At 40.9% G+C, this 26700-nt stretch overlaps 1 protein-coding gene across 5 annotated transcripts; it reads left to right on the plus strand.

Moving 5' to 3' along the window:
* Positions 1-447: 447 nt before the first annotated feature.
* Positions 448-21467, plus strand: sppl3 (signal peptide peptidase 3). 5 transcript variants are annotated; one of them, XR_004698884.2, is made up of 12 exons: positions 450-1100; positions 11500-11577; positions 13290-13384; positions 13543-13662; positions 13872-13950; positions 14843-14961; positions 15565-15671; positions 16387-16550; positions 17620-17810; positions 17931-18040; positions 18412-18968; positions 19064-21467. XR_004698884.2 is itself a non-coding variant. In XM_035184738.2 (11 exons), exons 1-11 carry the CDS (start codon positions 1075-1077, stop codon positions 18481-18483), a joined length of 1155 nt encoding a protein of 384 aa, XP_035040629.1. In that variant the 5' UTR covers positions 448-1074; the 3' UTR covers positions 18484-21467. The 5 variants fall into 5 exon arrangements, 4 of the variants coding, with proteins under 4 accessions (XP_035040629.1, XP_035040630.1, XP_035040627.1 ...); XM_035184738.2 differs by having other exon boundaries at positions 448-1100; positions 13290-13378; positions 18412-21467; XM_035184739.2 differs by having other exon boundaries at positions 449-1100; positions 13290-13378; positions 14849-14961; positions 18412-21467.
* Positions 21468-26700: the final 5233 nt, after the last annotated feature.

The raw sequence follows: 26700 nt of genomic DNA on the forward strand, positions 1-26700 counted from the left end.
GAAGACTGATTTTGCTCCTGGTTTCTTTTTAAACAGCAACACATTTTAGATCAATTACGTGTTATACCTCCTCACTGTGCTTACACGATGCATTTATCAATATGTATACAAGTATATGCACTTCTGAGGTAATTAGTGATATTGTTTTATTGCCCAGTGATTTCAGGGCACATCCATCGCTGTCTTTGCAACAACAAAAAAACAACCACAAAGCATAAGATATTCATACATTTTGTTATTTTTTATAAATCATTCCATTAATGTTTCATGAGTCACAAACTTGTATTTCTGTAACCTGTCTTCAATAGCGAGGGGTTGTTAAGTTTGTTTTTATTATCATCAGAAACTAAAATCCACAATCGGTTTCACTATCGCACCACATGATGCAGACATTAATTAAACCTCCTCCCTTCCAACCACCGACGACCTCATATAATGGACGTGATGTTTGGTTGCATGTGCGTGTGATTGGCTGCGATGCAATAACGAGCGGAGGGTGCCAACCGTCGCGAGCCGTGCACGCAAAAAAAAAAAACATTTCAGTGCACGTCCTACTTGTAAACCTCTACAGCAGGGGCGATTTTGCGCGCTCCCGTGACTCTCGCCATAGAAAACAAAGCTGAGCGTCTTCCATAACAGCGAGGGCTGCAGACCGGAGGAATAACCGAATTCATCCCGGACACATCGCGCTGAGTATGGATCCACAGCGGCTGTAGCATCGTTAGAGACGGAGCCTTCCCGGGCAGGGGTGACGGCAGGACATCCGCGAAAACCGACGAACATAACACCAGCGTGTCTTTCTTCTTCTCCTTTTTTTTTTTTTTTCTCGGGGTGCTTTGTCTTGTCCACCTAACGAGAGCGAACCATCATCCCCCGTTTCACTCGCAAGATATTCAGCTAGTGATCACTAGCTGCCGCCGGGATGTGTCATCATGTTGTCACCTAAAAGTAACCGCTGAAGGACGTCGGATTTGTGGAGGAGAAGCAGAACCAGCTCGCCGAGGTCCCAGCGGGTTGTCACCGGGACCTGAATCTGCGTTAGCCACCGTCGCAGAGCCCACTGTTTTCGGCGATATGGCGGAGCAGGGCTACTCATCCTGGTGAGTGCGCACAGGCACAGCGCTGCCCGACTAGCCGCGTTCAGCTAACGCTAGCCGATGCTAATGCCAAGCTTGATCGATATGGGTCACAGAAACAATGGGTTGTGTCCCTGACAATTAGCGAGAACACGTGGCTCTTCACACGGACGCATTTAGGTGTATTTAACACAGTGTGAGGGACAATGTGTTTGCTCGGGTGTGTATTTGTCCCCCCCCCCCTGCAGCTCTGGTGTTGCTAACTCGCTAACCTCAGCTGGGTGTTCAGGCTAGCAAGCCTTACCAGCTGATGCTAATGCTAACGGCAGCGCTCGATTCCACTATTGTGAACGGTTGCTAACGAGCTAGCTGCCCCCCGATAAAGCCCATTGGGGGGGTGAGTCAGTTGGTGAATTGGCTCCTTCACTTGCTTTTATGAAAATGGTAATTTTGCACAGTGAACCCCGCGTTGCGTGATGGTGCGGGGCAGATTAGTGGATGTTTGGCCGTGTCAGCAAATTAGCGTTAGCTGATTTTAAACGGCTAGCATCCGCCGTCGACGAGCCGCTTGCACACAATAACAAAGGTTCTGCCGTAGAGGTAAGCTAGCTAACTGGCATCGCAGTCCCAGAAATGCTAGTTTCAGGGTGAGCCTGGCATCGTGACACACCGCCGGCTGCTACGGTTCCTCTTGGCGGAATTTGCGAGACACCAGCTCCCGGAGCACAGGGTTAATGTTGTGGCTGCATTTTAATTTGTGTGGCGGAGAAGCCATAGACACGATGTGATGGGTGAATGTCGTTATCCCTATGAATGAAAAGGACCTGACTCCGTCGAGGCCTTGCTCGTTTCTGAAGGCTAAATTGTACCTGTTTGCTCCCAGTAACACGGGTTCCTGTTAAATATGATGGTTTTTAGCCCAACATCCTCTTGTGTATGATGAATGCAAACCAATGTCTCTAAGGCCACATTAGATTCATTGACTGGCAGAGGGTCACACTAATGTAGACCTTGTACGTCTCTCTTTATATATTTTTGATTTGAGGTAAATAAATTCCAGTATTAAAACCCCAGCCCCAAAGTTTTCCACTTGAATGTAGGATTGCACCTCTTAATAAATCCCATGTTTATTAATGTCCATAATGAACACAAGCAGGTCACATTTATTAACTATTAATCGTCACCTCATTTAATTGGTGTCTTGATTTATTTATTTTATATTTGAAGTTCATTCTGCAATGCAATATTCACACCCTATGTCAGAGCTGATTTAACATTAAACTGGCGTTCTAGGTTTAACTATATGAAAGTTAGTTTGGAACTCGTGGACTTATTTCTTACAACGAGGGGACACAGTGTTCAGTGCGAGTCAGGCAAACTTGAAATATGGACATACTGATCTGATTGCATTCCAATTGTTTATTACACGTTCATCTACATAGTTTCTCGTCCGGAAATAGATGCGAAGTGGAACAGTGTGTGAAATACAAGGGGTAAGCCAAGCAATACACAAACTGAGCCAAACAACAGAAATACGCCGTCTGGCAGCTTCAGGATCATCTTGTACACACGACCCCTGGACTCAAGTCTTTGCTTTAAGCTAGGCTAAATGTGAAGTGCGCTATTGTATGGAGCACATTGATATTAACATTGGGATGGCAAATGATGGATTGTCATTATCACCTCATCTGTTATTATTAATGTGTTTGATTTTTTTGACATCTTCAAATGTCAAGTTTGTCTGACCAAAATCCAGAGATATTGAGTGTCACACGTGAGAAAGAAAAGCTTTGAATCCTCATATTTCAGAAAGCAGAAATAGCTACTTTTTGCTAAAAAAAAACCGAACTAAAATGATCTTTGGATTATCAAAACAGTTGTGATTTTTCAATTGACTCATTAATTGGCTGCTTTATTTTTATATATATTAGTGTTTTCCTTTTTAAAACCACTCAACCTCCCCATCAGAGATAAATTCTGCCTGAATGGGGCTTGAGTGTATATATGTTTGTGTTAATGTGCAAGCTAAGAAGAAAAAATATTAAGGACAGTGGCCATCTATTGTGCCAGGAAAAAGCCTAAATGTCACCAAGGACCCTCACGGATGAATAATGAGCAATATAGTTGACACTAAATCGAAGCTGGTTCATTTCACTCTGGAAAAATTTTTGCTCTGTAACCATAAAAATATCTCAGTTTTTCACATTGTTTCTCAACATATAGTCATCTGCGGTTTTACAACATTGGCACATGACGGGTTACTCTTTCACATATCTTTTATTTCTGTGTATAACTTGCGGGCTGTAGAACAAAGCTGATGTTGAAATTAGGAAAACACAACTAAAACCCTTAAATTAAGTAACCACAGTCATAGATGGGCAGATATATATCCTAGTATTGGTGGCATTTCACTAAAGCAAGCCTTTGAAGATCTGTAATGAAAGTGTGTGGTTGTGTGTACAGACCCTGGGTTACGATGCTGTACTCGGCAGCATTTGCAAGTTCCGTTGTGGACAATTCGTTTTAAAGCCTTTATATTTACGCCTGGATAAATTGCTGCTTACTAGCTAATGTAATTTATTTGAATCAACCCTTTTTAGTAACCAATGTGCTATTGTATAGTTCTGAAGATGTCTTAATTGAAGATTGTTAAGTTGTAGTGTAATGCTGGTTTGAACAGCCTTCACTGCAGCAGGTGGGTTTGCAGCTTGGTTCGGTTCCTAACAATTGGTGAGTGGCTTTATGTCACTGTCACACTGGTACTCTTCTGTGGTTTCTGTAGAAAGTAGTTTTGTCTAGTTTAATTTCCTATGTTTTAGAGCTTGTGGTTAGAACCTTTCACATGGTATGATTGTGAATTTGGTGCTTCCTGATGTGTACACAGCCATGAAGAGTACAGTCATATAGACATTTTAGGAAAGAGCTGACTAATGCAGCTGTCATATATTATTTCATCTTACTTCTCCATCCAGGCAATTGTCAAACACTGTCACCTCTCTGTGTTTTGGTCTGATAGACGCTGATTATTCGCAGCACTTGTTGGTGCCATCTTGTGAAAGCTTTTAATCTGTTCATTGTGAGATTAAATAAACAACTCCTTTAATCATAACCCATTACATTTTGCCAACACTTGGAGACCCAGTGTAAATAAAGACAAATATTGGCCTCTGGTCTGTAATTTTCATTCATAAATTTAGCCCCAGCCATTGTTTTTATTTTCAACAAATTGTGCCAAATGGATCAATCTGTGTTATCTTCGGGGGTGGTTGAACAAGTGTGATTATGTGACAAGTGCCCTGCACAGAGCAGGTGTCTGGGTAAGATTTACGATATGATGAGTGAGGAAGGAGTTTTGTGATGTGGAGAGTAATCTGTAAGAATGATAGTCATGTCAACAATCAAAGGTTAATATGATGAGGTGTTATTTTTGTGTTGTGTGCAAGATCGTCCTAGCAGTCACACACCTGACTTTGTTTCTTATTATGTAGAAATGCTTATAGACATGAAACTACAGAGTGACATAAGATGACAAAATTAAACTGTGTCAAAACAATCACAAGGAGGAAATTACAATTACAATCACAAGGACGAAATTTAAACCAATAAGTGTGATCTTTTGTCCCTTTGCTGTGAAGACTGTCTGTTTGTATAAAGAGTTACAACACTGAAAACCATTTTAGTGTAGCTACATCTGTTTCATTTCTAATGATGCAAACCGTTGCAGCCACTTCAGTGCAGCCGGTATACACTGGCTTTGATGAGATGTGAGTTGAAAGCTTTAAGCAGAAGTAAAGTAGCAGGTAGAATCTCTTTGTGACACATCGGTAAACAGAGGCGTCACCTGGCCTCATGAGCAAGCCAGCCGAATTTGTTTAATGTGCGTCTCACCCTCCTCGGCCTGGAGTAAAAAACAAAAAAAAGGAAACGCATCATATAGTTGAAAACACGGTCTGCCATGTTGAGTTTTCAAGTGGGTTAACTGCAGCAAGGTAGAGGACATTTTTAATCCTCACAATCAAACGCTGAGCCTGTTGCTATAGTTTAGTGTCTTCACCATGTCTTCTTTAGGCAGAATCCCTTACTGCAGCTCACTTTAAAAAATGTTTTTGAAATCATGGTTCTTACAAGTGTCGCTGTGGTTGTTGTGTATTATGTTGTACTTTTGGTAAAGTTACCCTGGCTTATGGATAAAAGCAATGTTTATTAGCTAACATGGGCCAATAGCTTTTTTCAACAGTTTTTCTTTTTTGCAATCCCTCCATTAACAAACCCTAGAGATTCCTGGTCCATAACAACTTTAGTTCTTCTTTAGCCTTTTTATTCACGAATCTACGAAAAAAACCTCCTCAGGAAACATGGTTATTAAGATCTAATCCTAAAATCCTATTATTCAGACTATCCACACTACAATCTAATTCAAGCTTGGCCTTTCTAGACACGGACCAATCAACTAATCATTCACTCAACTTACTAAGTAGGTAATGCTGAAAATGTTGACTTTTACACATTTTTACAATCAGACTCAATGAATTGTAATATCTATAGTTAAGGAGGCTTTGTAATGAGCAGTAAATGATTTAGGCCTTCTGTTATAGATGTTAAAATTTCATAGACATGAATTAGATTTCAGTATCTCAGCTTAAAGCACACACTGACCCGTTTGAACGTGATGGATTACTGAAACACCTGTTGCCTGCGTCCTGAACAGTAACAGCACTAACGATTAGATTCTTTAGAACGTAAAGGACTAAGTAGTTTTAATTAGGAAACGCACTAGACCAGCTCATCTCAAATTTTGAAGCTTATTCAACCAACATGATTAGGACTGGGTGATGGGTATTACCAGCAGCTGGTAGAGACCTGCATTATCCCTAAAAAAGATCTGTAGACATTATGCTGCGGGCGATCCTTGTGACTCTTAGCTGAGGCATGCAGCCTACATCACGGACAAACCCAACCCAAGACCTCATTTGCTCTCTGTCATTCCTGCCCGTTTCCCAGTTGATCCCTTATCAACTCTCAGATCAATCCAATAGAAATAAAATCCCACTGAAGAGTGTTAACATGCACCAGAGCAGCAATGCAGGGCAGGTGTACATATTTTCCTGAAGGCAAAAAGGTCACAGCTGGTCACAAACTGCATTTGTTCCTGGAGGTTGTAGCTCAGTGCATTCACACTTCTGAGTATGCACGGGCAGATAAATGAGTGGACCCTCGTCTTAAATACCCTTGCTTCACAGGGGCAGCATTTGCGAAAGTCTTCATTGTGGTCCGGTGACCTGGCCTTTAGTGGTCAAATCATGCATGCAACTGACTTGATGGAGGACGGTATTGGAATTGTGTTATTGAAAACCTAGTCTGTCAGCGAACAAGGACGTCTTATGGCACTTTGGGCTGCCATCCAGCCTTCAACAGTCCGGGATTGTATTTTGTTTTTAAATGTTCCATTCATCTATCTCACCCATGTTCTACAGGCTTGTGTGCACAGAATTCAGATGAACCCGTTCGATGCTAGAATATGAATTAGGTCTGGGGGGGGCTAGCTGTCTATCTGCTTGTAGTGTTGACAGCAAGGCAGTGACATCATTAGTGTCTGTGTGGAACAAGGTCAGTTTCTTAATCGCTTTCTTAATGCTTGAAGCCAAACTGCTGTGTAAGACATTTAACCCATTTAGGTTATAACTCACAAAGACGGAGCACTTTCCTGAATACGGTGTCACATTTGCATCGGCTATATTGTTGGATGTTCATTAGAGCCTATGTCTTGGCCAAGTATACAGGGCCCCATTGTAATTTGACATGTCTGTGAAGATGATGCCTGCTGAGTGTGTTTTTCAGTCATTAAGTCAGGGTCTGTATTGGACAAACAAGGCCAGGGCAGAGCTACACGATGCAGCATTGTCCTGGTGTCCTGTTTCTACACTGAACTACATGTTACCCCTCCCCTCCAAGACACATTGGAGTCATTCTACTAAATGAATGAACGAGACAGGGGGTTCTTGTTTTCTTTTTTTCCTTTTCCCCAGCATCACATTGGAACCTGTGAATTCCTTTTTCACATGTTTACCAGAATGAACAATGATTTAAAGTCTTTAAAGCTGTTTTCTCTGTCAGGACTCTGTCAGAAAACTAGTAATGCAGTTCAGTAGCACACAGCTGAAACAGTATTCCCTGCATGGCAGCAGGAAAACACAGATTCCACTTGCAGAGCCTCAACGTGAAATAACACTTTAGCACCTTGTGAGCAGATATCCAACTTAATGATTTGACCCGTGCATTTTCTCATAAGGCCAATTCCATGACTGTTCATTGTCTTCTGTTCATGCTTTGTAGCCAGGTTTATCTAATTTTCCTTGTCCAAATATATTGTTGCTGACCCAGACATTCAAACTTGTTCTTCTCAATGTAATTCACAGAAGAGGCTTGCACCTGTTACACTCGAGTTTTGCTGGCATTGCCAACACAAACTGAAACAAAGCCTGCATAATACAGTATGTTGCAGAGGAAACCCATTTATATTCTCTGTATGTTGCTTCACAATAACCGAGACAGGATTGCGTTGCTGGATGTGTCTAGAGTGGGAGATGTTCTTGCCTCTTGAAAAGATGACCCACAGCCGCTTTAAATTAGAAGTGAAATGGCGGCAAAAATCAAGGAAAGTTTGACTAATATTACTCCAACTCAAGAGGTTTTATTTTTAGGTCTTGAGTTTGTTGTAACAAATATCCTGTTTAGTGTTATCCAGTGAGCGTGGGTGCTGGTCAGCTCGTGATTAATGTTCCTCTAAGCTAATGTGGTTTCTCTGTGGGGAGCATCTGTCATCTTGTTTTTGAATACTTCCTCTCTGTCACTGTCTCCCACCAACACTGTGACCCTCTTCTTTTCATTTACTGTTCTCTGAATAATTAAAACTCAGTATTTGACTCCACAGTGAGCAGTAAATTCAGCCACATTTAGTGACTGTATGTAGTAGCTGAGCGAATTTGATTCAAATATAAGTAATAAAACAAACGATATATATTATAGTAAATATATTATAATATTTAGTATCCTGGGATTTGTTTTGTGCTGACTGACATTTCACATTTAAAAAAAAAAAGCTTAACATTTTTTCATTGATACTGATGTACTGTATTCCAATTTATCAGTTTAAATCATTATCATTAATCATCAGTATCATCTTTGTGTGAACCGGTGTAGGGTTACGACATGGCTGCTTCTCAAAAGTGAAGCTTAATCGCCCCCTGGTGGTTGGCTGCAGTATAGCTTAAAAACCCAGCCTCCTCCATGTTAGCAGATGGGACATGGACACATCAAATACATTTCATTTTAGGTTGTTTTTTTTAATCACACTGGTGTTTGTTCAAGTGCTCATTTTTACATGCATTATGGATTAAGGACAGCAAGATGGTGGAGGGTAAATGTGCGCTAAGTAACAAAAGACACAGCCTATTGTGTTTGTGTTTTTAAATTTACCCTAAAATGTTTGGCCTGCCCCAGTAATGTTCAGAGGGTTGAGGAGTTAAGTTATTTCCTGCAGAATTTGACCTCAGTCTCTGAGTAAACTCTACTTTTTTAAATAGACCAGTGATAATGACATTGTTGGGCTCATAGGTTTTGTTTTTCCATGCCTAAACCATGACCAGAGACTTTGACAGGAGAGAGACGGGTCAAGATTAGGGTCAAATCTGCACCTTTCACCTGAAGTCAGCACTTCACAATGCCGGCCTTGTCCTCTGCCCCAGAAAGAAGGCCTGCATTATGAGGGTGCATGCTGAGACTGCGCTGTGTCAAGGCCCCAGATCATTGATATGGGAACAATTTGGTGCTGGGACACACAGCATCAGTGTGCAAACTAGCAGCGTGTTTACACATCTGTGTGAAAAAACAGAGTGTTTACTTAATGTTGAAATTAGAAGATTAATTGTTTGATGATTAGCAGACTTAAAAGATGCAGGTTGAGTGAAGTCATATTCATCCTTCATCAAGACAGTGCTGCTCGTCTTTTCTAGAACGTAATGAAAATGCCATCATTATTAAACTGAAACATATGGATCCTCTTTTAGCAGATCCATCTGTCTCGCACATCACAATAGCATTTACAAATGTTCTTGCCTATTTTTCCGACATAAAAAGGAAAATGTTTCCTTTTGTGTGGAAAATACTTTGGCGCAGAGCCTCAAGTCTAGTCTTTGTCAAAAGGCTGCTGCAGTGGAGATCCACAAAACACTTTGCACAGATGGATAGAAAGTTTGAGAGTTCTCAAAGGGTGTACAGTTGTCAAATATGTGTGAAGATTGAGTTTGCTACTGACTAGAATTCAACTTAAATTGTGCTACAGATGCCGTGTTACATGGGTGAGGTTATAGCTGTTAAGACTGTTATTGTCTTTCATATATGAAGAATGCAACAGGAGACTACTCGATTTTAGGCTCATTCACAAAAACAGGACAATGTCTGGAACGTTTAGACGAGGGCTGGCGTCTGGTTATGCAGAAGGCAGGAAATAACGTATCAATTCTACTACAAATATCATGTGTTTTGGTTTACAGCACATCAGCGCTGACCCTTTTCACCAAAAGCTCTCAAACGTAGACATCTTCATCTGTGTCTTGTACTTGTATGGAACCTCTTTTTCATTCCGAGATATTTATATTCTTTGTGTTTTTCTCCTTTTGGTGTCCGTCGTCAACACACCCTCTGAATATTTCCACATTTTACTGGAAGGCTGGCAGGAAAGGATCCACAAAGTGTCTGGACTTCAGTGCGTGTCTGAAAGTAGTTAAAGCATTTTTCAAGGTTAATAAAATAAAAATGTATAAAAGATATTCATTGAGAGAAAGTACACATATATAGATCTACTCTGCTCATTATCCGATGAGTTGGTCATATGCACCCAAATTTAAATCAATTGACCTATTCAAAATTTGGAGGAAACAAAGAAACCTGAACTTCCCGCTGCTGTGAGCAGAGACCCCCTTCATTGTAGACCGTTTCCAATGTGCCTGGGACTCTATGGATTCCATTTGCCCGATTGATTTTCATAATCAATAACCTGTTTTCCACCAGTTCTTTTTTAGAAACTCAAACAAAATTTGCAATTCTTATTTTTGCTATCGAATCATTTCACTCTTCTTACCCTCTGCTGCTTTGTTGTGTGTAATTACGAGGCCCAGCGACCTCAGGGGAACAGAATATGTTAATATGTGCTCTGTGAGACAGTTTCATGTCGCGTGCTGTGATACAACATGCATTCAATATACTTTCACGTTCTATTAGATGTTCTCATAGACGATCACTGGAAAGAATTTTTCGATTTCCCAACATCATAAACGATACTACTGTGACAATAATCAAACAGTAAAACTCAACTGACCTAGTTCCCTTTAAGCATCCAATGCACAGTAGAGACTGGCTTTGTATTTAATGGATAGATGGTTCAATATGAGTATCATCTTAATTCTTGTTGCAACATTTGCCCTGCACATACATTTTGGGGTGTGTGTGTGATGGTGATGAAATTGCCCCCCGACCAGTGTGAGATTGTCAGTGCAGAGTCTGACGCGATTGACTGAAATTACAGTTGCATACTTGTCTCCATTTTTGTTATTTTCCACAGTATGGTGGTATAAAAAAACCCTGAGAATTGTGCAACCGCGATGTATTCTGATGTCAGTCTGACGGTTGGTATGTGTGTATATGGGTGTGCACTCTTAAGCTGAAATGATTATAGAGCCGAATCCAGTAGAAAAAAAACCACCTTTATTCCAAGAGCAAAGGATACGTGCTCAATTCACCACAGTTAAACAACTCTGAGAGGAAGAATGGAGTTTACTGGCCTTGACATGTAGAAGTCTTCTATGATTCAAGTGGGCAGATTATATAAGATTATTCTTCTTTCTGCTCCTTTTCAGTCAAGCTTCGAGATTCTATGTTTGCACTAAAGTGTTTTGTTTGGTTGATGAATGAAATATAACATAAGTTAATGTCTGTTTTGAAAGATCTTTACTTATTTTTGAATGTTTGCTTTAAGAGTGTAAAAACATCAGAGGCTTTTTAAGAAATGCATTACATATTGAAAAATGAAAATATGATCATTCTAACAGGTATCAGGAAATCGTGGAACGTGTGAGCTCAAACCTTTTGTGTGTTTTACTGACCTCAGCATATAATGAATAAACAATATGGTCAAAAATTAAACCATTGTTGTAAAAGTCAACTCATTGGCTTTGGTACAACTTGTGGTGTGTAAATGATTTCAGTTCGGGCCAAGAAAAATATATTCTTTTGTGAATATTGTTTGTGTATGTTAAGGGTGTATGTTTTCCTTCACATCAGACACAATGTGATATGTATTAACTGTTTTATTAAATAGTTTTATGCGCATGGATTCTCACATTTGTATTTCTCTCTCCCTCTTCAGGGCGTACTCCCTAGTTGACTCCAGCCAGGTGTCCACCTTCCTCATCTCCATCCTTCTCATCGTCTATGGCAGCTTTAGGTGAGCATCAATACATGGTCACTTCAGCTGTCTAGAGGACAGTGGAAATAGACTCTTAGATCATGTCTAGTTTCTCACATGAACCTATAAGTCATATCTTTGTTTAGGATTGTCCTACAGTTCAGTTTTGGGGCTTCGGTGAGAGTCACCCACAAATATTTAAAGCAAAAGGAGTTTCCTTTGGCATATTTTGCATATGTTTTATAGCATTCTGTTCAGCCCTAATAATTTATACCACAAGTTGTTTATTAACCATGCAGTAGAGATATGGTCCTGGCTCTCTGGGTTAAATCAGATCATACATCATAATGTGAATAAAAAACACTTTCCTGCAAACATTTTATCATCCTGGTGGTTGATGGCAGGTCGATGGTACAACTTCTTTTGTGACATGGGAGGAAATGATGTGTAGGTTGCACCTGAACCATAAAACAACTAGAATTAGGAAAATGTTTAACCAGTAAAATTCATACCCTTACAGTGTGGGTAATATATAACCTAAATTATGTTTGCTAAATGAGCAATAGAATTATTGTCCATAATTCAATGCACATTAAGATGAAGTTGACCTTGTGGCCTCATTTCAGTTCAGTTTTCGTTTCCATTTGGTTTTGATGTTTCAGTTCTTTTCTAAGTTGACATGTTTGCTGGGTTGTTGTTGCTGCACTCTTCAGCTCTCTTGCAGGCTAAGTGAACCCTGTGAATGGTGGTAATGATTTTGGTGCATTATGTGCACCGAAAAACATCTACACGGCTGCACCTAATGGAGTTTTGATTGCTGTAGTAGCAATTTTCAACACGCTCTTCCAGTTTGTGCATTTCCCTCCACATGGTTTTAAATGCATTGTCCATTTGTGCTTAAAAACCCTGAGTGGGGAAAAAACTCAAAATATGATTGTTTTTTGCTTAAACCAAAATTAAAAGAAATAGTCCTGACATATGAAGCATGTGACCCTAAATGTCATTGATGCTTCTGTTTCCCTGAAGAGACAGAAAATGGCAATAGATGAGAACTTTAGTTTTGTGTTGACCAATAAATAAATATTACATTTGTTAATTCAATATATGAAACCGTCACGGTTCTTTTTCTCATAAATACTTCACACTCTAAATGCGACTATCCGAGCCATAAGCCTTTCTGACTGGCCATGATAATAAAAAACAACAGATGTTACTAATAACATCAACAATGACTCCTCTACCTGTAAGCAATGACAATGTGACATACACTAACCTACATTAAACCAGGACTGACGTGATATTACTTGTTATTTTTCCCACTAAAAGCATCTTTTATATAAAATAAAATGCCTGAATGTTTTCAGGACTGTGTCTGCAAGAAAATAAAACAACTAAATTTAGTTGTCTCATTTTAGAGACACAGTTCTGTCTAAGTTCACAGACTTGCACACTTAAGGAGAGGAAGGATGTGTTTTTTTTGTTTATCTTTGAAATACTTTGAATCCAATTTCCCCCAAAGCAAAATTGACTCATCTTCCATTGACAGATATTTATATGCACTAAGAGCCACTGGGAGTCAGAGTCTCTGATTCATTCACTGTAAAAGCAGGCTGTGTTGTTGTGGTTGCTGTACAGCCTCTTCCTCCTGTTAACAGGCTACTTACTTTTGGGGGTTTTGATTACTGATGCTTGTGTCCAAACACTCTCCTGCTCTCTCCCCTCTCCTCTGTCTCTGTCCCCCCCAACTGCAGGTCATTAAACATGGATTGTGAGAACCAGGAGAAGGATAAAGATGGTAACCCTATAGCGGGTGCTTTTAATAATGGCAGCTCGAACAACAGTGAGTGTTAGTAACTGCCAAGACCTGAAAACAGCGACAACTTGTTTTCTTGTATTTTATTTTACACCTCACACTTTATTAGCTTCCTACACGGAACCAAATTTTTTAAGTCATAGCATTTGTGTATGTTGTGTTTTCACCCCAGTTTTTGTTTTGTTTCGCAGGTATTCAGACTATAGACTCCACACAGGCCCTGTTTCTGCCCATAGGAGCCTCCGTGTCTCTGCTAGTTATGTTCTTCTTCTTTGACTCGGTACAGGTGGTCTTCACCATCTGCACTGCAGGTAAGTACCGCTCGTCAACATAACATAAGAAAGCCGCAGCTATAGAATTAACTGTAGTTACACTCTGGGGAGGACTTTTTCTCTGCGCTGATTATTGAAACTGTGAAGACCATTAACTGGCCCATTAAGCCGACAGAAAACGGCTGGAACAAGCTGACTAGGTGTGCAAGGCCTCTGGTCTCACTGCTGTGTTCTCTTCTTCTCCTCAGTTCTTGCAACAATTGCATTTGCATTCCTCTTGTTGCCAATGTGCCAGTATCTGACCAGACCCTGCTCCCCGCAGAACAAGTAAGAAAAACATGACGATTATTTGTGTCTTAAAATTTAGTTTGTTGTTGCACAAACTGCTCCGTGTGTTTGTACGTCTTTCACAAATTCACAGAAAGCTCGTTGATTCTGTCTATTAGTAGATAAGTGTCAATGCTGCAACAGTAGTAACATCTCTGTAAAAGGCAGGTACATTATATCTTTATAAAATAAAACTGAAAATATCTGCAAGGTTTAGATGGTGTAAGTCAGAAATGTATGTTGTGATCTGAGTGAACGAGTGCACGAGGAATTACCAGCAGCGCAACCCACCTACTCAATAGCCAGCATGACCAGCTGCTCTCTGGTTACTCATTCAGAGCCTCTGATCGAGTTTCACTAAACCTTTGTCTGCTCTACAGACCCTGTAATAACTGAACCTCTCAACCAAAACTATGTTCTGACATATGTAGTTTGTTATTTGTGTATCTTGAGACCCTCCTAAAATGGCTGTATAGGCAAAAATTAGCATTTTAATGAAATATGCATTTCATATCTTGTCATTCTCATATTGAGATAAAATCCAGATGAGATTACAGATGTATTAATTGAGATGTAACCATGTATTTATCTGTTAACAATCAGTCTTGCTTTACTAAGGCTATAGAAACATCAGTGTCTGTCCCACAACAGTCCACAAGGTGGTGCTAATATACCAGAAGTGCATGAATGAATCTTCAGTGGTCCTCACTTACTCAACCGCCACACACACACACACATCTCAGTTCTCTCTCTCTCTAGTTGTTCTAAGCAACTAAAGTAAACAAATGCTGCTGATTGGTCAAATATATCAGCCTGTAAATGTTTTCCGGTAATGCTGTGTTTCTCCTAATAGTCCTCTGTGATTTATACTTTATGTTTTATTTCTTTCTTGATGCAGGATTTCGTTCGGCTGCTGTGGGCGTTTCACTCTGGCCGAGCTCCTGTCCTTTTCCCTCTCTGTTTTGTTGGTGCTCATCTGGGTGCTGACTGGACACTGGCTTCTCATGGATGGTGTGTTGCTCTGTCGTGACTCTCAAGACATTTGTTTCTAGGTTCACAGGAAATGGTTCTGCTAGACGTTGTTAACCATTGATCCCCATGGCACATTTGTCTGAACTGTAGGGCGGTGGGATTAGTTCACACTGAACAGTAGTGAGAGGTGTTTGCATCAGTACGGACATTTTCAGGCTCTTGCTACAGTGAGCTACGTGCCAACACAGGGAGAATATACTCCTGCTTGTCAGCTGCTTTGTAAAACATAACTGGCATTTAACTCTGAGTGTGTGGTTGTTTTCACTGCTTTTATTTGACTCGGGTGACTACAAGAATACAGCTTACTGTAATTTTAGTGACACAAATATTCAGTGTTTGAAAACCTTGACATGTTTAATCTCAACACCATCTCACGTTGTATCAGTTCAGGCCTCATGAAAGTAGAGTGGGACAAGGATGGAGTATTTTCATCACATTAAACTAATTAATTAGTCCTACATCCACAGTAATTAATGTGTCTTAAATAAACTTGATGGAATCTGCTCCCATGTTGCTCTTTCACCCAATTTCCACTCAAATGTATGTGTTAATGGTCATGTGTGTTTTTTTTCCTCCCCTTAGCTTTAGCCATGGGCTTGTGTGTCGCCATGATCGCCTTCGTGCGGCTACCCAGTCTGAAGGTGTCTTGCCTGCTGCTGTCAGGACTGCTCATTTATGATGTGTTCTGGGTAAGAAATTCTTCTATCCACAAACCTTACCTTTGTCACAGCTAACATGCAAACCACTGTGTGAATTACAGCAAATGTATACCATAATAAAACCGTAATATTCACTAACAGTAAGGTGAGCTGTTATAAAGGACAGTCTGTCTTCTTAAACCACTAGGATGGACTTAAATATTTCCTTTGGAGAAATTCTGCACTGGTTGTTGTGAATTCAGATGTGATTTATTAGCCACTGTTGAATTGTCACTACATTGGAAGTCAAGAAGAACGTGTCTCATGAACGATCGTTTTATTACGAGGGTTGTTTCAGTCGTGTGTGACGAAAGATTTTATGACTTTATTTAAGTGCATTTTCCACATTTTCATTATACCACTGAGCCTAATAAAGGGTTTATAATTCAGATTGAGTTGAGCGTAGTACGGGATCAAGAGCAGTACACGGAAGCTTCAGATATATTTTCTCCTCCAGTCATGGAATATGTTTGTTAGCCGTTCTACTGCTTCTCAGAAAGGAATAAAGATGAGTTTTAATGTCACAGAAATGTTCCACTTCACTGCTAGACTTTTTATTACAAACGTGAGCATTACATTTATAATCTGGAGTTGAAACTATTGATGGGAAAATTTAATTTGTCACAGCCTCTCAAAAGGGATCATTTGTGATGAGCATTTGTCAACATGACTAGAGGCTAAACTGTCTTCTTACATTTCGTTGCAGGTGTTTTTCTCAGCCTACATCTTTAATAGTAATGTGATGGTCAAAGTTGCCACCCAACCTGCTGAAAACCCCATAGATGTTCTGTCCAGGAAGCTCCACTTGGGGCCAGGGATGGGCCGTGATGTCCCCCGCCTCTCACTACCTGGCAAACTCGTCTTTCCCAGGTAAGACTGAAGTAACCAGGCGAACGAAGTGGTGCTGTGTTATTTTTGTTTATTTATTTATTCATTTTATTTTAACTGATAATAGGAATTTTGACTGATTAACACTATCAGTTAATCTGTTATTGAGGGTTGGTTATTGTGATTGCCCACTGAACATATACACCGTTTACTCTCATGTGCATCGGGGTGACTGTATGTCCGTCACGGCTGCAGGAACACGCACAGCTAAGGCAGAAAGTTATGCTGGTGTCTGTCTGCCCTACATGGTAAAAACTTAGAACTATGGTGTTTTGAGGAGCCACTGAAGTGTCTGATTTCCCCTGACTGTGACAGATGGGTGTGAATGAGAAAGCCGAGCACTACAGCACTGCAAGTGTGTGATGATGAATGAATCCTTATTTTCTACTGTTCATGCAGCTTTTTGCACCTCTAAAAAATAAATGCTTGTTCAAATGCGCCAGACACTCATCCATTATAACATTTTAATGTTGTCAGGTGGTTGTTATGGTTGGTTGTCCGTTAGAGGAAACATTTTAAATTGTAGATTAAGACCAAACATTCCTTAAATTTAAATATTTAATAGTTTATATATTTGGTTTTTATTTTATTTGGACATAGCAAGACGGATGAAAAGCAGCACAGCTGGGTCTACAGTTCACATACATCTTTATTTACAGGACGTGTAGATACAGTGTAGATCCGTCACAAAATGGTCACTATTCAGTCGATAACCAGTGTCTGTCATTAAGCAGCCTTTTCTTTGGCGCCACCCTGAGGCCAAACATTTTGTGCCTGGCCAGTGGTAAAAACATAAGAATCCCCAAATTGTCTGTAATTTTTTCCTTCATTCAAAAATGTAGTTCATAACCTCATGATACAGCTATTGTGACTGTCGCCTTCTGTCTGGTGCAGAGATAAGTCTTGGTTGGTTTCAGAAGGAAGTGATGACGCACTAATGATACACTTGGGATTTGGGGTTACTTGGGTTGTACAGCTGCTGTGATCCTGCTGCTTTTGCCTTCTAGTATTTACACCCCTCTCTAAAGCTCTTTACTTTCCATCCGTGCAGTTCCACCGGAAGTCACTTCTCAATGCTGGGAATAGGAGACATCGTGATGCCGGGGCTGCTGTTATGTTTCGTCCTGCGGTATGACAACTACAAGAAGCAAGCGTCAGGGGAAGTCCCGGGGCCTGGTAACGCGCCCGGACGCATGCAGCGCGTCTCCTATTTCCACTGCACTCTCATCGGATACTTTGTGGGTAAGCAAGCGATTGATGTACGGATGAATGTAGAAGAGAAATTATCTTTCAGCGGGTAAAATCGGGGTCTCATATTTAAAAAAAATGTTAATTGATGTTTGACTCTGTAAATGTCCTCAGGTCTGCTGACTGCCACTGTGGCCTCCAGGATCCATCGTGCTGCTCAGCCTGCTCTGCTTTACCTGGTGCCCTTCACCCTGCTGCCTCTGCTCACTATGGCCTACCTGAAGGTACATTGATGGGATGGGACATTATCAGTTAAAGGAAGATTTATACATTTACATCTGCAAACTGCTTGTGTAAATACTCCAGATGGAGTGGTTGAGTTTTTGTGGTACTATTCCACTCGCAGATCTTTCTACCGTGTAGCTCAACCTATTGAGGTTTATTTCTTTTAACCTATTAAGACCTAAAGCTCTGAATTAAAATGCACTCTAACACCTAAGCATAGTTTTAAGGTGGTTGTTTTCAAACAGAGGGTTTTCTGAAGAGCTGACTGATTTACCAATGTTTCCGAAAACTTCAATTTCTCTGCCTCTGAAGCAGAAAGAGACATTGAAGACTCGATACTCGTGTTTGAAGCAGTGTTTGTGGTCCACAGGGGGATTTGCGGCGCATGTGGTCCGAGCCCTTCCATACCAAGAACAGCAGCTCCCGCTTCCTGGAGGTATGATGCACCCTGGGATGAACCACCAGCGCGGGGAGGACTGCGGATCCTTTCCCTCCATTAGATGGAAGGAGAGAGGGTACACTCACAGTGAGGCCATGTTGTCATCACTTGTTCATGCTTTCCGCCAATCTTCTGTGAAAACCCTCAGAAGGACACCAGTGTGTGGATCACAACGCCCCAACACGACTCATCTCTGGTCCCCACATCCTCCCCGTTTCATCTCCGCTTCCTCTTTTCTGTTTATTTCCTCTTCATTATAGCACATCCTGCCTGTGCTGTTTTTGTTCTGCCCCCTTCCCCTCTCTCTTTCCCTTTTTCCTCTTCTACAGTCGGTCTCATTCTCCACCTCCTTCCCATGGCCCGCTCCATTCAACAGGCCTCGTCTCTCCTTCTTCCCCTGCATCTTAAATTTCCTCTGCGTCTGTTCTTCGCCGACTCAGATGAACTCGAGGGCCAGACCTCTCCCCCCTTTTTGTGGACTTACGGATGTGAGACATGGCTGGGGTTTATATATATTTTTTTAGCATTGTCGTGGTCATTATTATTATTAATATTATTATTCTGGAACGATTTAAACAAACAGGGAAGAGGCAGAGTGTTGCAGTGGCACAGGACAGTGCTTGGGAGCAGCGACAGTGAAGGAGAAGAGTCTTCCCCCTCCATCCGTCTCCCCCGTCTCCCCGTTTCCCCCCCGCTTCTCTTCGTCTGTTCTCGTCGTCACTCGTCAAACGATGGCTTCTCCCCGGCACTACCGCCCTCCTCAGACACTGCAAGCCCCACCCTCCTCCTCCTCCTCTCTGTTCATCTGCTGTCCCCATTCCTCACCCCACCAGATAACTATGTATTTTATTTAGTAAAGTTTTATTCTTGGCATATACAGAAATTATGCATTATAAATTCTTAAGCTGCCCCACAGTGTTTGAGGGGCCGCTTCTATTTGTATATATGTGTACACATGTATTTGCAGTATCATGAGTTTGTATTTGTGATCGGGAGCATGTCGTGTGGAGTGGGAAACTGACGACAGCCCAGTTTTGGTAAAGTCTCGGCTGCCAGTTGTGTCGAGTCGAGCCTCCGTCATTCGGAGACTGTTTTCTAAAGTTTGTTGGCTTGTGCGATAGAAACAAAGCTGATGGATTTTTGAAAGAAAAACACAAAAGAAAAAATCTTCATCAGTGGCTGGTTGATGAAAAAGTTTCCTGCTCTAGTGTTAAAGTGTGTGTGTGCGCGCGTGTGTGTCTGAGTGAGCGAAACAGATGAGTGTTTGTTTTACTCAGTTTTAATTTGAAATCATAAACGGTGGCAATAGTCAGGTTTCCAGTGAGCTGGGCGTGTTGGATCAAACTGTCATAAACGCATGACATGTCCGATGGAAACAGTTTGTGTTTCATCTTGTAAAGATTTACTGAAAACTTCTTCTCAACAGGGGTCATTTTTATTTTTTATCTGTCTTTTTGCAGACAGGTGAAAATGTAAACAGTTTTTTTTTTTTTCCAAATAAATGAATGTTGAATTAATTTTTAAGTATGTTTTCATCGTGAAACCTCACCATGCATCATGCTGGGTTTTTTTGTACTGAGCTTCTTTTGTGCACATCCTAAATTTTCCACATTTATGGTCATGGAAACACTAAGCGTATCTTATGTCGGCTTATACGAGTCTTTAAACGTCTGAGCATGATTCTATCCGATCAATTTTTTATATGTTTTGACAAATCAGAAGCACATCGTATCTGAACTTTGTAAATGTCAGTGTTTCACCTCATTCGATGAAGACCTGACTATTGTGAAAGTTCTGACTGGAGATGAGGGTCAGTGGGTGATGAAGACGTACTGTGGTTGGATTCTTATGTAGTTACAGATACATGTTTTTCTGGGTGGACAGTTAAATATGTGCGTGTGTGTGTGTGTGTGTGTGTGAGAGAGAGAGAGAGTGTGCCTGATATCATTAGGTCTGTTTGGACCTATAGGAAAGAGGGAAAATCAGTGGTGCCCTTCAGAAATCGGAAATAAAAATTAGAAATGAAATCTAACCCATAGGATTTTTTTTTTTTTTTTCAACATTTTTGTACCAGAGAGTCTTACTTTTATTTTATTTTTTTGGTCCTTCCACTGTTTTGTGGTGCTTGTCAGTTAATATCTAATGTATACTGGAAGGAAAACGTGCAAGAGAGCACACGGAAGTAAGGACGATGCAGTGCGCTGGCTTTTTTCCGTTCTTTTTCTTTTCTTTTTTAAAAACTTTTCTAATGTATCTGGCCGTGCATGTGACGTGTACAGTGTATCATTTCTCAGACTGTGTTGACAGGGCTCCTGCAGTTTTGAGTCTCTCCTGGCCGACAAAACGAGGCACTGGACCTATGAGCGTGCGCGTCAGTGAGACGCAAAGGCCACTGGGTCGGAAAGACTGCGGTTGGTCAGCTCTGACTGACTCTCACAGGCAGAATATTAGGACCTGGATGCCGTCAGGTCGGGACTCCCGGCCCGGCCTGCCGCTCAATGCAGTTCTCAACTCGGACGCTATAGAACCACAAACCCTCCCTTCACCTCCTCATAGACATGGAAAGAAAATATATAGATTTATATACATATATATACATAAATGTGTGTGTGTGTATATATACATATATAAATAACAGATGGTGATAATGACAAAGTTTCTTTTTTATAGAAAATGGATTTCTTTTCACCCCTCCTTAGTTTTTGTTTTTTTCTTTAGTGCTTTAGTTTTTTTTTTTATTTTACTTCCCACCTCTTCTCCCCTCCAGCAGAGGACTCCAGCTCTGTTGGTGCGTTGATATTTCGGCTGAATGGATTCTGTATAGAAAACTGGTGAATAAAATAAATTAAGAACTGTGTAGTGAAATATGAATCCTGAAGTGCTTGATCTAAAACACTTTGTCTCCTTTTAACCTCCCTCCCTCCCTCCGCCCTTCTCTCCCTCCCTGTTCAGGATTCTGCTGTAAATAAACATGACTCTAACTGTAATGCTGTGTCTGCGTCTGTTATTCAAAGTCGTATTTGCATTAATTCAGGAGGTCCCTTTAAAACAATACCAGCATTATGCTGCAGGAGATATAGACTCCTGAGGAACGTGTACCTGCCTGAACGGTAGCTCGCTGACGAAAAGCTTCTTTTTGCAGATTTCCTTTTTCTCTCACAAATGCACAACAGCTACACCTTCTCAAATTCGATATTACACGTGCTGCACAAATCTTAGGTTCCAAATCCCAAACTCCTGCTCTCACAAAACGCAAATATGCAAAGCACGTGCACACACTTGTAACAAGGAATGTGAAGCCATGGACAAAAGTGTATGTCACATTTTTAATTCTACTTTTCCAATCAGATCAATGCATTTGAAATTTGTTGCAGTGTTCTTAATCTGCAGTGTTTGGGTGAAGTCAAACATCATCAGCACCTGCCACTCTGACATATTGTGTGGTTTAAAGAAACAGATGGGAGTTTGTCAAATGTATTTTACATCTTCTCCAGCAGATGGCGACACAGTCCAATAATATGCACACAGAAGTCAGAATTATGGGAGTTGGAACTCATCATGCTTAATTTGTTTTTTACTTACTGCATGAACAAGTATATGTATACATTTATACATGCATATGTATGTTTAGCCATCTTCATGCAGTTTAACAGAGCCTTTACATGTGAATGTACCAGAAACACAGACACACCACAACTGTATGGAGTTCACGTTTCCACAGTGAGTTTTCAATGAGACACGAGAAGCAGCAGAATCGGAGCAATAAAAGGAATAAATCAGGGAGTGAACTGAAATGAGAAGCTCGTCCTCATCAGGGTGAGATAATTGATTCCTGCAGGGCGCTGGGAACAGGTCCTGTGAGGCTTCATGGGAAAATGGCTGCTGCCTCAATGACAAACCAAAGACGCTGAGTCAAGAATTTATAGAACGGCTGCAGCAGAATGAGAATAACACCCAGAAGAGATGATTTGTTTCTCTCAGACTTTTCTGTTTATGTATCTACGTGGATATAAAACCATTTTTTTGTCTGTCTGCTCCACTTCAGCTGCTCAGCGATTACACGTCTGTGGAGAATCGGTGTGTTTATATGACAAATGCAGGATAGATGGTTTTCAGCAGTGTCAGAAGAGAAGAAAAGACATTTTTTCTGGAAAATGTGATTACACTCACTGAGCAAATCCATTTATCCTCCTGTGAACCTTCAGTTTAATGATATGAAAAGACTTAATTAATTGGGATCTTAATTCTGACGACGCTGAGGGGGAATGTGGCTGTGAATTTGAATATTATGAGCAGAAATACATTTAAACCTGCAGACAGATGGACAGCCCGACCCACTGACTGGCTGGCTGGGTAGATGGATGGATGGGGTGGGGGGATGAGGAGCAGGACACTGGGTGGGTGGGTGGTTGGGTGGGGGAGGTTGGAGAAGGTCGGTGAGGTCAAGGCAGGCAGGCAGGGTCCACCCCTCTTCACCTATTGGCCAGGCCGCCCAGCGGGTCCTGTGCAGCTTTGAAGCCCTGAAGTGGACAGAATTCCACCACGGCCATGGGGATTGTAGCATGTCATTTGTACGAAATTTTGGCGAGATGGTCCTAAAAACGGAGAATGTTGCCCCACGGCTGGAATGCAGGGTTTTGTATTTACAGGCACTTTTACAGATGGGCAGGTGATCAGCCAATTAGAGAACAACCAGTCCAGGAATCATCCAGGTTTCAACTGAAAAGTCCAAAATGTACAGTTTGAGCACAAGTCTACTGATTTGCAGTTGATGTGTGTGAATTTAGAGAATGTTCTTCTGATGTTAAATGACTGAAACGGCTTGAAATAAGCAACAAACTGTGCATTCAATCCTTTTGTGCGTGTTCTTTTAATCTATAATGGATTTGTCATTCACACACGAGATCTCAGAGTTTTTAAAGATGCCAAACATTTGTTTTAAGGAAGGAAATGTATTTAAAACTTTGCAAAGGCATAAGAAAACACCCCATTCTATAGGTTTGTGTGGTTTCACAATATAAACCTACAATATAAACCTTATAGCTTCCAGTCCAAGCTGCCAAAAAGGCAACATACAGAATCTTTATAATAGAGTTACACAGTGTGGAAAACGAGGATTTGCCAAACTTTAAAGCTTCATAAGGAGGTAAAGAGGAAAAAGTGTAAGTTTAAGAGTTTGACTTCACTTCTTTGATCCTGCTCAACACATTTCACACATTTCCAGTGAGTTCACCTCCTCAGTACAGCAGCACACACCTTTTCCCCGTCTGACTGGAGAAATATATGAGTGGGAAAAGCTCATAATAAATTTCAGAGTCAGTAGCACATGAAGTCAACCAGTGCCGGTGATTTAAAAAGCGCTGGTATTTATTGGCGGTGCCCCCCTGCTCATGTTAATGGCTGAGAGGTTCCTTCCCCTTCTCCTTCTTCTCCGCTCCTCCAACCAGGCATTCCTGGCTTGTTTAAATAAGGCCTGCCTGCCTGGGCGCGGGTGGATTCCCCTCTGGCCCTTTGCCCTTTGACCTAAAGTGCATTCCATATGTAAAGTGAGGAATTCCTCTGAAGTTCAGTTAATGGGGTTGAGTTTTTTTCATCTTTTGGACTCTGCTCCCGCACTCGGGCGTTGGAAGATGTGAAAAACAAGCTCAATGTACACGTTTACCGGGGGCTGCTGGGAGTTTACATGAAGTTTGCTGTTTGTCTGTGGTGGTGAAATAAAAATAGAAATAAGACAGTATCCAGCAGCAGCAGGTCACAACATGGAGGCTTCAGCAAACCTTCCTGATAATCCTGTGGGATCATGACCAATTGATTTAATGGGGGATGTTGTAGAGTGGAAGTGTGAAGGTTTGAGGAAGTGGAGCTTGATTAGCTCTTCCGTTGGCTGCTGCCTCGGTTGGTGGACGGAAATGGCTGCTTTAATATCAATTAAATAATCACTGAGACATATAAAGACAATAGGTTTTTCTCCCCTATACAAACTACACGTGAGGATAAAGTGTGTTGTATGTGCTGCAGGTTGTAATCTCATCCATTGATGCAAATGTGTTATCTTAAGCTGAACAAATAAAATGTTTTTGACTTCGAAACAGGACAAACCTAAACCAGTTTTAAACACGTTTGACTGATGAATAGTAAAGTGCAGAAAGTTTTGTATTCGACAGGTGGAGAATAAACGTATGTAAAACAAGTTCACTACTAAATGAGGACACAGTCACACCTCAACAATCCACAAAAGTACAAAAATAAGTTTTAGCTCCGCATTAAAAATTAAACATTCATTTTGTTTGCTAAAAAAAGTTATACAGAGAAAACAACACTGAGATGTTCTTTACCAGAGGTTTGATTCTCTGTTTCACCTCGTATGAACAAACCAAGAATCCAAATGTGCGTTCACCAATCACACATATGCAACAGATGAAAATCCGTTGTATTTAAACGTGTTTTATAGCAGAAGTAAAGTTTCATTGCAATTTAAACATATTTAAGAGCATTAACGAAAACACTTTTTTACTTCACCGCATTTGTGTGACAGTGGGAATTAGCAGATTCTTTGCAGATCCAGGTTACTGTGAACAAATAAAGTATGATGCACTTTTATAGGTTAAACTACACAATAGCATAGAAAGTAATTTAAAATGAGCCCAAATTTGACCCCACACAACAGAGGATACAGTTTACATTTAAATTAATCAACGATAACATCCTGACCATAAAATATCCAGTGGTGGAAAGTGTGAAACTGGTAAATCCTGCTTTACCTTTGATGCATTTGAATTATTTTTTGATGATAAAACTTGACTCTAACGTAAATGAAAATCTGAATGGATGCAGAACATTTATTGTGAGTGAGCATTTTTGCCTTGGGGTTGTTATTGCTTCCTATAAGTAAAGGATCCCAGTGTTTCCTTTGTTAGGAGACATGAAGTATGAAGGTATTAAAAAAGATCTGAATGTTTTTGAGCTGTTTACGAGGATTCTGGGGTCTAAAAAAACTGATTGTTGGAGGGTTTAAGACAGAAAGGGCAAAGACACGTTGTGTGAAACATCCTGCTCTACAGGAACCTCTGAGCCTTTTACTAGCAAACCGTCAACATTTCTCGTTGGACTCTCCCAGGTGAGATCATGGAGACAGGCGAGGACACCCGAGCCCCGGAGCCAAGTGTATCTGGGGATGGATCATGGGTCGAGGCTCCTCCGCTGCTGTGCTTTAGGAGCCCTGTGTACTGTTGGAGACGCTGTAAAAGGCTGTGCCACCCACACAGCTGGAATGTCATGCATGCAGTCTATAGAGTCTGTTTCAAGAGGGAGGCAGAGGGGGAGGAGTGGTGGGGAAGGGGAACCCTCTTTGGAAGAGACAGGGTGCACAGGGGCTCGGAGCTCGAGGTGGGGTCTGCTACCTCTGCTGCCACGGCTTCATGAAAAAGATGAAGCAGGAAAGCCACTTCCCATCCTCCACCAAAATAACTTCCCCATTAACATTTTTCGTCTCTTTCTTCTCTTTACTCTTTTTTCAGGGGGGGAGGTGGGAAATTATCAATGATGATCCATCAAAGTTGTTTGGTCTTGGGCCGATGAGAGGAGAGGGGAAATGTGGAGGGAGAGAGAGAGAGAGAGACGTGAGATGGAGGGATGGGGGTTGGGAGAGGTTAAAGGGCAGAGGAAGAAAGGAGGTACATTTTCGGAGGATGGGAGGTTGGAAAAAAAAGAGGGAACAATAACTCCCATGTTTAAAAGGCTTTTCTCAGCCCCCATGATACCTCACACAGGCAGCAGTTTGAAGTCAGGCCGTTCAGCAGGGAGTGGTAGTTTCAGGCTCTTTCCCCTCAGGCCCATTTTTAAGAAGAAACATTTTCCAACACATGAAGCTCGTTCTTTTGTCTCTGTTTGTTCTCTTTTCTTTTCTTAGTATTTTCTTTCATTAAAAACTCCCACCATCTGCCTTTTCTTTTAAATGAAACCCTTAAATTAAAGTTAAGTTACTGACTTTCTTTTTTTTTAACAAGATCTTTCATAAAAGCTTTTTAAAAATGAAACCAAACAAGACATTTATCTAAAGAAGGAAAAATAAACGTTAAATATCTTAACTAAGTTTTTATACATTTGTTCAAATTAATACATTAGGTGAGATCTCATTAGTTCTTTATGTTTTTGGAATAAATATAAAATGTACTAAGTCAACATTTAGAGAACAATCAGACAGCCTATGTGAAGAATTGT

This window comes from Hippoglossus stenolepis, chromosome 18 (genome assembly GCF_022539355.2).
Source record: "Hippoglossus stenolepis isolate QCI-W04-F060 chromosome 18, HSTE1.2, whole genome shotgun sequence".
Classification (NCBI taxonomy): domain Eukaryota; kingdom Metazoa; phylum Chordata; class Actinopteri; order Pleuronectiformes; family Pleuronectidae; genus Hippoglossus; species Hippoglossus stenolepis.